Below are 13,261 nucleotides of genomic sequence, written 5' to 3' on the forward strand. Positions count from 1 at the left end.
TTACTTTCCAGTGTTCAACGCTAGGGTTACTCGTGAATCTTGACATTTTGCAAACTGCAAATGCTATATCAGGCCTCATACAATGCATAGCATACATCAAGCTACCAATAGCACTAGCATATTCTAGTTGTGCTACTACTCGGCTTGAATTCTCTAGTAATTTAATATTAGAATCATATGGGGTATTAGCTTCTTTAAATTTCAAATAATTGAATTTAAGAAGCACTTTCTCTATATAATGAGATTGACATAACGAATAACCCCCACTATGTTTATTCACTTTGATACCTAAGATAGTATCTACTTCACCAAGATCTTTCATCTTAAATTGTGAAGTTAAATACTTCTTTGTATCATCTACTCTTTGCATATTAGTTCCAAAGATAAGCAAGTCATCAACATACAAGCATATAATCACACCAATATCATTCGTAAATTTAAAATATACACATTTATCAGCATTATTATGCTTAAAATCATGTGATAAAATTACCGAATCAAACTTCTCATGCCATTGTTTTGGTGCTTGCTTTAAGCCATAAAGAGATTTGACTAACTTGCATACATTTTTCTCATTTCCAGGCAAAATAAATCCCTCAGGTTGTTCCATATAGATTTCTTCATCAAGATCACCATTAAGAAAAGCTGTTTTAACATCCATTTGATGCATATACAAATTGTTCAATGAAGCAATTGCAAATAGCACTCTTATAGAAGTTAACCTAGCTACCGGAGCATATGTATCGAAATAATCAATACCATTTCTTTGCTTAAACCCTTTGGCTACTAATCTAGCTTTAAAAGTTTGCAAAGAACCATCACTATTGTACTTTCTTCTAAATACCCATTTGCTGCTAATTGGTTTAGATCCTGGAGGAAGATCAACCAAGACCCATGTTTGATTCGATATAATTGAATCCATTTCATCATTTACCGCCTCTCTCCAAAAAGAAGCGTCTCTAGAAGACATAGCCTCGCTAAATGTCTTTGGATCTTTTTCAATATTTAACAACAATGGTACTTTGTTAAGTACATTCTTTCTATCCCCTTCAACCAAGAAGAGTAGTGCTTATAATGAAATAAAATCCGGAGCTAAACTCTTTTCTTTCTTTTCACGTTGACTCCTCCTTGGTTCGAAAGATGTCATAGACTCTTTCCTTTTATTATTATTAGTGGAGGTACTAGGAGTATTAACACATGGTTGATCAATACTTGATTCTAATTCAATATTATAATCATGTTGAAATTTATTCTCAATAAATTCAACATCTCTAGATTCCACAATCATATTAGAATCTAAATCTAACAACCTATAAGCCTTGAAATTTTCAGCATATCCTACTAAAACACTTTTTATACCTCTAGCACTCAACTTTGATGACTTAGGGTCATGTATTTTATAAAAAGCTAAACAACCCCAGACCCTTAAATACATCAAGTTTGGTTTTCTTCATTTCCAAATTTCATAAGGAGATATATGTGTTTTCAAAGATGTAATTCTGTTATGAATATGACATGCAGTGAGTAATGCTTCCCCCCACAAATTCTTTGGTAGTTTTGCATTAAGGATCATGGAATTTATCATATCCGTGAAGATCATATTCTTCCTTTCAGCCAAACCATTTTGTTGAGGAGTAAATGGAGCTGATCTTTGGTGAATAATTCCAACTTCTTCACAATAATTATTAAATTCAATTGAGAAATATTCACCACCTCTATCACTACGAACCATTTTGATTTTCTTATCTTTTTGGTTATCAACTTCAGCTTTGAAAATTTTAAATTTATCAAAAGCTTCATTTTTTGTTCTAAGTAAATACACATAAGTGTATCTAGAACAATCATCAATAAAAGTGATAAAGTATCTCTTACCTCCTCTTGTTAACATGCCATTATACTCACAAATATCGATATGTATTAAATCCAATATTTGAGTATTTCGTTCAGCTTTAGGAAAATGTTTCTTAGTTAATTTAGCTTGGATGCAGATTTCACACTTATGACCTTTAACATCATTGCAATTAATCAAACCATGGTTAGACATGTATTTCAAAGATCTAAAGTTCAAATGTGCTAATCTAGCATGCCAAACATCACAAGACTCAACAATATAAGCTAAGTTGATATTATTATTATTAATGCTGAGTTTGTACATTTCATCACAAGAATACCCTTTCCCAACAAATAATCCATTCTTTGACACAATACAAGTATTACCCTCAATCACAATCTTAAGCCCATGCTTACACATACAACTAGCAGAAATAAGATTCTTCCTAACGGAAGGTACATGAAAGACATTATACAATGTGACTTTCTTTCCAGAAGTGAAGTTGATCTCAACTACTCTTTTCCCTGCTACTATGGCTGCATTATTGTTCCCCATGAGAACTATTTGTCCTTCGTTTCTTCTTTGTATGATAAGAAAAATTTCTTATCATTACAAACATAAATTGTTGCACCCGAATCGAGCCACCAATCATAGGACTTAGTTTCAACCATATTTGTTTCGGTAATCATGCCAATTTGCATTTCAGAAACCATAGCACAAATCTCTTCAGATTTGTTTTCAATCACATTAGCTTTATGGGAATTCACTTCTTCCTTTTTCTTCTTGAATCTGCAATCACTTTGGCGATGGCCTTTCTTACCACAAAAGAAACAATTTCCAGAAAAATTTTGTGTGCTGGACTTTTTGAATTTCTTGTCATTCTTGACTTTAAAATTCTTTGAGAATTTACTAGCTTCAACAACATTAACTTTAGTAGAATCATGCTTATCCTTAGATTCGCGAGACCTAGTCTCTTCTTCAATTACCAAGTGTTTTTGCAATTCTTCTAAAGTTATGTTCTCTTTACTATGAAGGAGTTTCTTTCTATAATCATTCCAACTTTGAGGCAATTTAGCAATAATAGCCCCAACTTGAAATGATTCAGAAATTTCAATTTTTAACTCTCAAAGCTTAGCAACAATAATTTGTAACTCATGTATTTGATCAAGAATGGATTTTGTATCTACCATAATAAAATCAAAATATTTAGATACAAGAAATTTGTCTGTACCTTCTTTCTCCGTTTTGTATTTGTACTCAAAAGCATTCCAAATTTCCACCGGAGAAGTCATAGAATTGTATAGATCATATAACCTGTCAGAAAGCGTATTGAGTATGTGACCCCGGCACATCAATTCATCATCTTCACGACGTTTTCTTGCAGCCTTAACAACTTCGGTATCATTTTCTCTTGGTTCTGGAAATGGTTCCAATTTCGGATCAAAAACATATGCCACTTTAAGAATAGTAAGGAAAAAGAACAATTTTCCCTTCCAACGAGTGAAATTAGTTCCATCAAAACGATCGAGATGGACACTAGGATTCAGAAATGATGTCAAACTCTTCTCAGCCTCCATTTGTATATATAAAACCTTAAAGATTGTTAAAGAGTAATAAGAATATGGAGGCAAAGAACAAAGAAAATTTCTTAGGATTTGAGACGTGTTTGCACACTTTCCTTTAAGGTTTTATTTGCCCTCTCCAATCTTGGTTTGCTATAGAGTATTAATGGCAAATTACCCCCAAGATATATCAAATCCTGAATATAATCTCTAGCAAATAAGATTGTATTTCCAGAACATATATGAGACCTGCAAAATCTGATGATATTACCAAAATGTGTATATTTCTTTTATGAAGAAGATGTTAATTCAAAAGAATGCAACCATTCGAAATGGTACTTCTTCAAAAAAACTCTTTTGGTTTGAATTTGCAACGATTAACACTTGAAATTTTCAAGCTTGTCAACCGTTTTTCAGTTGACGCCATTCTGGAAATAAACGGTTAACCGTTTTCTCAATAAACGGTGAGCCGTTTTATTCCAGAATGTCAAATATGTTGCCCTCTGTACATAAACGATTAACCGTTTTCTCAATAACCGGTGAGCCGTTTTCTCTAGACAATAAAACATGTTCTCTGGAGTTAAACGGTTAGCCGTTTTCTCCATAAACGGTGAGCCGTTTTCTCTAAACCATAAAACATGCTCTCTGGAGTTAAACGGTTAGCCGTTTTCTCCATAAACGGCAAACCGTTTTTGTCCAGAATATCAAACCAAAGATTAAAAATATTACAATCTCTCTTACAATTTAAATAATAGCTTGTGCTGATCAATTAATTGACTAAAAGTAGTTATTAGGGAGATTCGTTTATTCTTTAACTAGTAATTAATATAAATGAAGATGGACGGGCCGTAAGGAATTGATTCTATAATAATGTTTATAGTGATAAGATCGAGTCAACTGAAAATAAATTATAAATAAGCTAAGTATGGTCATTTTTAGGTAAAACTTATTAAAATTAAGGAAAGTGATTAGGCAGAAAGTAATCAAAATTATGAAACTCATCATCCTAACATACAAATATTTATACACACTTATATTATATATAACTCGTACGGCCATACGTGTTTGTTAACATAGCAAGACCCTTGTATTCGACATGTCAACTATAAAAATGATAACAATAACAGCTATATCTTTTTAATTTGATGCTACGGATGTTATGTTGATTCATTTTTCATAAAAAGAAAGGTCAGCTACTATGCAATAACTAGTTACAGTAAAGTAGTAAATAATAGCTAGACGATAATGTATGGCTCAAATCCATATTTTAAAACGTGTAGATATTTACACTTAAAAATTTTTATAGGACTATTAGAATACTATATAAACTACTACATTTTCGGCAATTGATAACTTATTTATTGGCATTGATAGACCATGTCATGATTTTGTAAAGTCTTTCAGCTTTTTATCAACTCATGATTTATTAAATAAAGCAAATATATGTCTGGAAATATGAAAGAAACTAAAAGCAATTGTTGAAAGAAGATGATCGAGAAAGGAACGTTTGTATTTCATGTGATTGTACATTCCTTCGATCGGTAACCGAAGAAGGTCAAAGCCAAATAGAAAGTTGAGTCCAAATTCAGTTCACATTCACTAGAGCTTTCGTTCCAAAATTCCATTACTGAACAAAGGACAGAACGAGCAGAAAGTGCCAACTATGTACCCACGATATAAATTTAATGGTGACCGGGCTTGGTTTTGCTTTTCCCAATTACCACACTTGTCTCTTTTTCTCCCCCTCTACTCATTACCACTTCTGAACCGATCCGCTCCTTCAATTCTCCCAATGTTATTTTTATTACTTATTTATCAAGCCCACTGGCCTCTTGTTAAGCCCAATAACAAGTCATTTTGAGCCCGCATGCTGGAGATCCTGGCTAGAATTTAGCCCACAGGTTTTCCATTTTTGCAATCTTCTCATGTTATAAATGGTTAGAAAAACTTTTTCAGCCCAAAAAAAAAAAGGTTAGATAAACATACATGCATAGTAACTTTAGAAATCTTTTGATAATTTGGAACCATGTTGTTACTTTTATGCCTATTAGTATAAGACAAGAGGGTGCCATGTCCCCTGCATAATTTTAAAAAAATTTAGAGTTTATAAATAAAATATACAAAGTTAGTGTAAAATGTTCATATTAGCCCCTGCATAATTAATGTATAAAGTTAATAAATTAGATAACATTATAATTTTACCGTTAAGTCAACTAATGATAGCATCGAAATAATAAGAAACAAATCAGCCAAGCCCATTAAAGTTCACTAATTCTTTAATATATAATAATATAAAAATTAGAAGCTCAAATTTGGCCCCCATAAGATTTTTCCCCGAGCTCCGCCCCTGCTTAATTGTCAAGGAAAAGTAATTAAGCATTAAGCATAGGTGGATTAGATAACATGAGCAATTAGTTGTTAAGGTAGAAACTTTAGTTATTGTGATTTCGTGCAACCCAACACTCTAGTAAACTTAGTTTGGGGTACACATCATTTCTACATGTAGTTCCCTCCTTAGTCATGTTTATTTTATTTGCTTTGTGAGCTATTTTATTAGAAGATATTTGTTAATGTTGACACAGGAAAAGTGACAGTGTACTCAATGGAGCCAATCTTCAGAGAGCAAGGTGTTTCACATGTTGGGTTTCAATCAATCCCAATAACGGGCAAAGGTTCTTGACCAGAGCTTTCATGCAGCACAAGAAATTGATAGTCCACATGCTCCCGCACCAGAATCCTTATAAGCCACCCAACACGCACTAATCTTTTCCTCTTCCTTTTTTCCTGGAAGTGACGAAACTGAAGATATTTTGAGAATAATTGTGATTCGGATTACTATATTTGTAAACATTATCTTCTAATGGCATAAAGATGTCGGTCCCATTTGAAAGAGTCAGGAAATGGCCAATTTGAGTCGATTACAGAACAATCTTCTGTCATATATTCTCAGTAGTTGGAACAACACTATCGTCATAACTTGCAACAGATACTGATTCCAACACTTTAGTTTAGAATAAGGCCGTATTAAGATTGTGTAGTAGTTGTTGCACTAGCATATTTGATAAATACTATACCAACTCTGATTTAAAAATTAAATTGATTTGATCCCTCGCTTGTATCATGAAAACTTATAATATCTTTATTTTTTTTATTAAAATTATTATTTAAAAGTTACATTTACTACACATTATTAACTTTTATTTTATAATTATAATTTTTTTTATAACAACTGTAATTTAAAGTTTTAACACCTCAATACCAAATAAAAATTAAGTTAACAAATTGTCATTTTCGGATCTATATATATATAACTTATGAATTTGTTAGCCCACGTCAAAAGTGATGAGGTGGCTTTCTATCCTCATAGTTTCGTTTTAAATTTTCTACAACATTTAAAAAATTTTCATTTAAACAAAATCTTTAGGAGATTAGATGATATGTTAAAGAATTATATTTGCATCACAGTTGTAAACTTGTTTTTGGCTAAGCATCAACGGCATGAAAGAAAATTTTATTAATAAAAAATGAATTATAGTTCTGAACCACATCTGCTTCTTATATGATAAACTGTCAATTGAGTATCATCAGAGATTATTAACATTAATAATAATTAAATGAATAAATTTGAAAAAGGCAAATTAGTGATGATCTAAGGTGAGAACATTCACTGTTACCTATGCATCTGGGTACCTTGTTATGATACATAGCATATAACAAACGATCCTTATTGAAATAATATTTGTTACATAATTATGTAAGTTAACCCCGACCTGCCTTTGGCCATGTGATAATAAATGCTATAATCATATTAATTTAAATTGTCGATATATCCTTGGCTTAAGGTGCAACAATTAAGCTTATAGCTAGTAAGTTGTAGTTGTTAAATAAAAGGGGGAGTTTATGAATTTACTTTTTGTTGCACATTGATACGAGAATGATAAGAAAATTGTCCAGTAAAAGTAGCCCTCAACCAAACACTCTAGACCTTCTTCAAAGTTTTTTTTTTTTTTTATATTAAACCATTTGATATCTGAAAACTACATTGGGTCCCGACTAATTCAGATTCGAGTCGAGTACGACCACTAGGGCGGCAAAACTCTCCCAACAAGTATTTAATGCAGATGCATTCCCAAACCTTAAACCGAAGACCTTAGTTAAGGTAAAACGACCATATACCAGTTGATCTACGCGTTTGTTGGTACCTTTTTCAAAGTTTAATAAAGCAAAATAGCTCCAGATACAGTTTTAGTTGCACATTAAGACAATGATAAGAAAATGAACACAGAGAAAGAGGAGAATAAGTAAAGCTAACCAAAACTGAGATTAATTGTTGGGAACAAAATGGTTAGCATAAAAGTTGAAAACTAGTCTCTCTTGCATTGCAGCAATTGAGAGCTAACACATGAATTGTGTTGAAGGTCTCACTTGTATCGCCTTCCAAACTTAACATCCCACGGGGCCAAAACTGTGTGAACAACAAACACATTCTGTCGTTTTATTTTTAATAATTAATACCCGACTTTGTTAATTCCATTATATGTATATATACATCAATCACATACAAGAAACAATTCAGCTTGTATATTGTGCATGATCTTTGCACCTCTTTGTCTGCGTTATTTAAGACTCAAAGTTTCTGACCTATCAATTTTCCAAGAGAGCTAATGAAAGGTTGATCATGAAAATGAATCCTTGTTTTGATAAGCAATCATGTTCTGAAATATCAACTTGTGCATCAACCAGCGGCCAGTCTGGGGATGATCCAGAGACGGGCTCAAATGCAATGTCGATAAGGAACAAGGGTTTACTCTGCATTCCACATGATATTGATCTAAACCCTGCACGCATGGTAAGAAAAAAATAATAATAATAATAATAAGCCTCTAATTTTCATCTTTCTCTTGTGGGCACGAACCACATTTGGCCTAGGCATTCTTTTTGTATACAAAGTAAAGATCTGCCACTTTGAAGATCTTATAGTAAAGGCGTATTAAGTAAGACTCTAATCACAGAGGCGGCATAAGTTAATTGGTAACATGCTTGAAACTCGGAACGTTTCTAGGCATTGCACAAGAATCGGGCATACAATTTCCTTGCCAGAATATATATGTAGGAAGTGATTAGAGTTTGATAAAATGCAGGTTATAGCAGAGCTGGTGGGGACTTTCATATTGATGTTGTGTGTGTGTGGGATCATGGCAAGCACAGTTTTGACAAGAGGAGAAGTGGGACTCCTGGAATATGCAGCCACAGCAGGGCTAACAATAATCGTTTTGGTTTACAGTATAGGGCCAATCTCAGGTGCACATGTTAATCCTGCCGTCACTATTGCTTTTGCAGTCGTCGGTCATTTTCCTTTGTCGAAGGTAACTTTTATTAATTACACAAATTCTACTCTTTAATAAGAACTTTTATTAATTACACAAATTCTACTCTTTAATAAGAGTGATCAAGTAACAAACTTGAAACTGATAATTATTTGCTTAATTAACAGGTTCCATTTTATATAATGGCTCAAACAGCGGGTTCTGTGTTGGGAACATACATTGGAATATTAGTGTATGGCATAAAATCTAATCTCATGATCACTAGACCAGCTCAACACTGCGTTTCTGCTTTCTGGGTTGAGCTCCTTGCCACTTCCATTATTGTGTTCCTCGCCGCATCATTGGCCTGTGAAGCTCAATGCGTAAGCTGAACTTTCCACATGCATTAATGTGACTCAAATCAGTTTCTATACTTTTTTTTATAAAAAAAAAGATTAATGCTGATAACTTGGATTTTGAATTAAAAAAACTGCAGTTTGGCAATTTATCAGGATTTGTTGTCGGAGTAGCGATTGGACTTGCAGTGCTTATTACAGGGTAAGTACCAAGAAACATAACATTGGACTATTTCTTGGAAGCACTTTTTTTCATTTCTTAACTTGTTGCCTTCATATTTCAGGCCTGTTTCCGGAGGATCAATGAATCCTGCAAGATCACTAGGACCCGCAATTGTGTCCTGGAACTTCAGCGACATATGGATTTATATCATTGGCCCCACAATTGGAGCTGTAGCAGGCGGTTTCGTGTATCGTTTTCTCCGTCTCCGGCCCCGGGCTTGTAGCCCCAGCACTTCCCCTAACACCAGTCTACTTAGTCACTCCTTTATGTTTGTTAGGTGACGGTTCAAAAGCCATATCTGAGTGTGCTTGAACAGCTGTTTATTAGGTAAATCTATCTACCAAATTGTATTTTCAGATTTGGAATCAACAGAATAAATTTATTTTGGTGTTGATAGCCCTTGGTGCTTTGTGATATTGTCAGTTAAAATAGAATTAAATTGAACCCACCATTTTACTGTGATACAGGATCTTTCTCATCAGAATATTTAACTATGTATTATTACATGATGCATTTCCGTGATGTGTATGTGCATTAATGCGCGAAGCAGTCACTCTCGAAAAATATTATTGGGCCAACATATGGAATCGAGGCCTTTTTCGGTAAGGAAATAATCCTCTTTATAAAAGTAAAAGAAAATCATATTCCCATCAAATAAGTTTGTCATAATAATATAAAATTAAGTGATATAAATTTCAATTTTATTTGACTAGTTACCTGTGTTCAAATTTTTATAAAGATGAAGGGCTAAAATATAAATAGATATTTTTATAAATATTTTTAAGTTTAAATTATCAAGACAATCCACTTATTTTTCAGAAGAATTTTAAAATACATATGAGGTAATATAATCAATTAATATATACATAATATATATAATTGATTTATATATAATCATCAGTCATACGCTGATTCTTTAAAATAAATACACGATAACACTATTTATTTATTTATTATATAACTAACATAATATCTAAAAGATATTTTTAAATTTCTCATAAATTTAAATAAATTAATCTATAAAAGATATTTTTAAATTTCTCATAAATTTAAATAAATTAATCTATTCAATAATAGTTTGGAATGACGTGCGTTCAAAATTTAATTGTAAGATTCTCGTTGAATCATAAATCATTATCGAAACTTTATCCATATTGAAAATTGTAGACATCGGCAAGCAATAAGAAAAATATTTGAACTTCATTATCAAAGTTTGTCCGTATTGATTAATGGGTCTTTGTTTTAATAGGAGAAATTTCACACTTATAAAATTGAGTGTAAGTGTTCGAATTTTCGTAAGAGCATTATAGAGATTAGTTTCAGTATTCTCTCAATTATTAATTAATTAAGTAAAAACAGTTTATTTTTTATAAAATATAAATAAGATAGGCACCCCTTAACATTCAAATATTAAAGAAGATTTATCTTATTATTTTCCTGGTTGCGTTATGTCAGGTCATTTCAACATGATGGTTATGGACACCACCCACCGTAATCAGAAAGACGGAAACGAAACCCTAGTGGAGGATTTGTGTCAGCCTACGTGTAAACAATATTATAATTATAAACAATTGATAAGGATAATACTATACGCATTATTAATCAAATTTCCATAACAAAAAGAGATGGGGTCTTCTCGATTCCCCAAAATTTTATTCAACCATTCCAAAATGCAACTGAATGGCCGCTTTGATTAGACCAAGGAATTGTCTAGAAAGCTTAGAATTATTTAAAAAATTAAAAAATGAAATTATATTTTAAAAAATTCAAGATTTTTTTCGTTTCATGATAGTGTAATCAATAAACAAGAATCTAGAATGCACTACAAATTTGTAAGAATCAATTATTTGGTTGAGTGATTTTTTCTTTTAGTATCTTAAGATATTTTATGTGCTTCACAAAAAACAAAAAACAAAAATTATGTGCCTTTTTTTTTTTTTTCAATCTCTAATCATACTACCAGACATATACCCAACACCATCCCACCTTAAATTAAACAAATTAAGTTTCGCTATCTGAATTTAAAAATTTTACTCGAGATCATATTTTATGGGTCACTCCTCTATTTAAGGTTAAAAAAGAAAAATAAATAATAATTTCAAGCACCAACAAGCGGCAGATACACTACTCCATGTAAATAAAAGACATGCAGTAGGATACAAATGCCTCAAGATAATCTGTCTTCCCAACACACTGGATATGATGCAACAATTTGACAAAGTTGAACCATTTCTAATTGGCTTATTAATTCTACTTTTTGATTTTTTTTTTTTTCTTTAACTACGTAACAAAGAAATTAAGAGCGACATTTAAATAATTAAACAATATCAGTGCCCCATTTAGTACGCTGAGACTTTAGGCCCATCAACTCAACTTCAAAAGTAACCTTAAAAGTATTAGAATCCAAAGTATACAAAATCTTCAACTGTAAAAAAAATACTTATGACTTATGAGGCAGCACTCACCCCACCCTAAATGACTAGTTTATATATCACTGATGACGAAAAAGAAAACAATAAATTAAAGAACAAATTTCTGAATACGTTATTAATAAAAAAAAATTATGTAGCTTTATTAAGGCTTTACTTCCTTTTAATACTAGGAATAATAAAATAAAATAATCCTAAGGATGTATAATTTCTAGAACACTAGATGAACTTCGAATTGATATTGTTTTCAATGCATAAAACATCAAAATTTGGTGAAAATACCGTAAACTTTACAACTACGAAATTTATTTGTCTCATTGTAAGTTACTGATAGTCACAAATAGTATACCGTCCATTCAAATCCGACATCTCAAGTTTCACCATATCAAAATTATCTTCAACACACAAAATCATACATTAATTAATTAATTCATTGTTTGATTTAAATGATTACAAGTTCTAAATTGTACAGATTAAAGACTACTACAAAGTCTTGGTGACAATCTATCAAACAATTTGATTGACATTCCAATTTCCAAATGGGAATTCGTATTAAGAATGATTCTTGGCCATATGAAATCTGAGGTATCTTTCAATATTCTTGGCACCTCAAAATCTGTTTCCCAAAATTGTGTATGGTGGAGATGATGCCCGGCCCCAAGGTCAATGGAGATTTTAAAGAAGTTGTGGCCATCGCTTTGCCCTTGACATATTATGATTTTTGCGCAATGTTTTTATCGTTTGTGCGCAACAAGTGGTTGTGCTTTTGCAACTTTTTCCCTTTGTTCATTATTATCCAACTTTCTCTTGTTTGTATTATAAAATTGTTACTTAATTTGTACATCAACATTTCAACGTCACAATTGGACCCAAAGCCACTCCTCACCAACTATTTCCTATCATACTTGTTGTTAAGTTATTCATTAACAACATATTAGATCTCGAAGTTTTAATTATTGATCTATGATTAGTTTTTTCAATCAATGTTCTTCTTAATTTATACATTTCACAATCTTCATTAGGTTAGATAATGTTAATCCGCAATTTTTTATTTTATTTGGCCAATTTGTTTGGTAAGAAATACATATGGGACTGGTTTAAAGTGCCCATTGATTGTGATGCAATACAAGATATTTACATCTTATGAATTTACCTGTCCATAATAAATTAGGTAATTAAGATCTCAATAGTAGGTTACACTCAATAAATTAAAAAGGAAAAAATCTCTCTTTACTTATAGGATTTCATGCAATAGTCCATTTCATTCTTACTTTTTAAGCAATAGCGCATTTCATTCTTATTTTTCAAACAATAACCCAAAACAGTCTTCTATAAATTTACAATTAGTTTATTCTATAATTCATTGAGGGCAAAATAAAATTTTCAATTAAATAAATACAAATCATTTTAAAATAAAACTCTCAATAACAATTAAATAACATTTGACTTTCTACATAAACTTAAAATTTAAGGGTGGTGGTAATAATAATAATAATAATATTTCAATCATGAATCATTTTCCATATTAAAGTTAAGGATAAGCTAAAAGATTAA

General features: G+C 31.6%; 1 protein-coding gene across 1 annotated transcript; it reads left to right on the forward strand.

The window, feature by feature from the left end:
* Positions 1-7,964: 7,964 nt before the first annotated feature.
* Positions 7,965-9,748, forward strand: LOC18032044 (probable aquaporin NIP7-1). Its single transcript, XM_006419771.2, has 5 exons — positions 7,965-8,242; positions 8,535-8,759; positions 8,888-9,082; positions 9,196-9,257; positions 9,340-9,748. Exons 1-5 carry the CDS (start codon positions 8,072-8,074, stop codon positions 9,557-9,559), a joined length of 873 nt encoding a protein of 290 aa, XP_006419834.1. The 5' UTR covers positions 7,965-8,071; the 3' UTR covers positions 9,560-9,748.
* The last annotated feature ends 3,513 nt before the right edge of the window (positions 9,749-13,261 follow it).

The sequence above is a fragment of the Citrus clementina genome, unplaced genomic scaffold (assembly GCF_000493195.1).
Source record: "Citrus clementina cultivar Clemenules unplaced genomic scaffold, Citrus_clementina_v1.0 scaffold_9, whole genome shotgun sequence".
Lineage (NCBI taxonomy): Eukaryota > Viridiplantae > Streptophyta > Magnoliopsida > Sapindales > Rutaceae > Citrus > Citrus x clementina.

What these genes read in the sequence shown, in the direction of transcription:
- LOC18032044 (XM_006419771.2), top strand. Translation starts at nt 8,072, where the DNA reads ATGAAAATGAATCCTTGTTTTGATAAGCAATCATGTTCTGAAATATCA. An exon ending in ATCTAAACCCTGCACGCATG is followed by an intron (nt 8,243 to 8,534) that starts GTAAGAAAAAAA and finishes GATAAAATGCAG; the next exon opens with GTTATAGCAGAGCTGGTGGG. An exon ending in CTTGCAGTGCTTATTACAGG is followed by an intron (nt 9,258 to 9,339) that starts GTAAGTACCAAG and finishes TTCATATTTCAG; the next exon opens with GCCTGTTTCCGGAGGATCAA.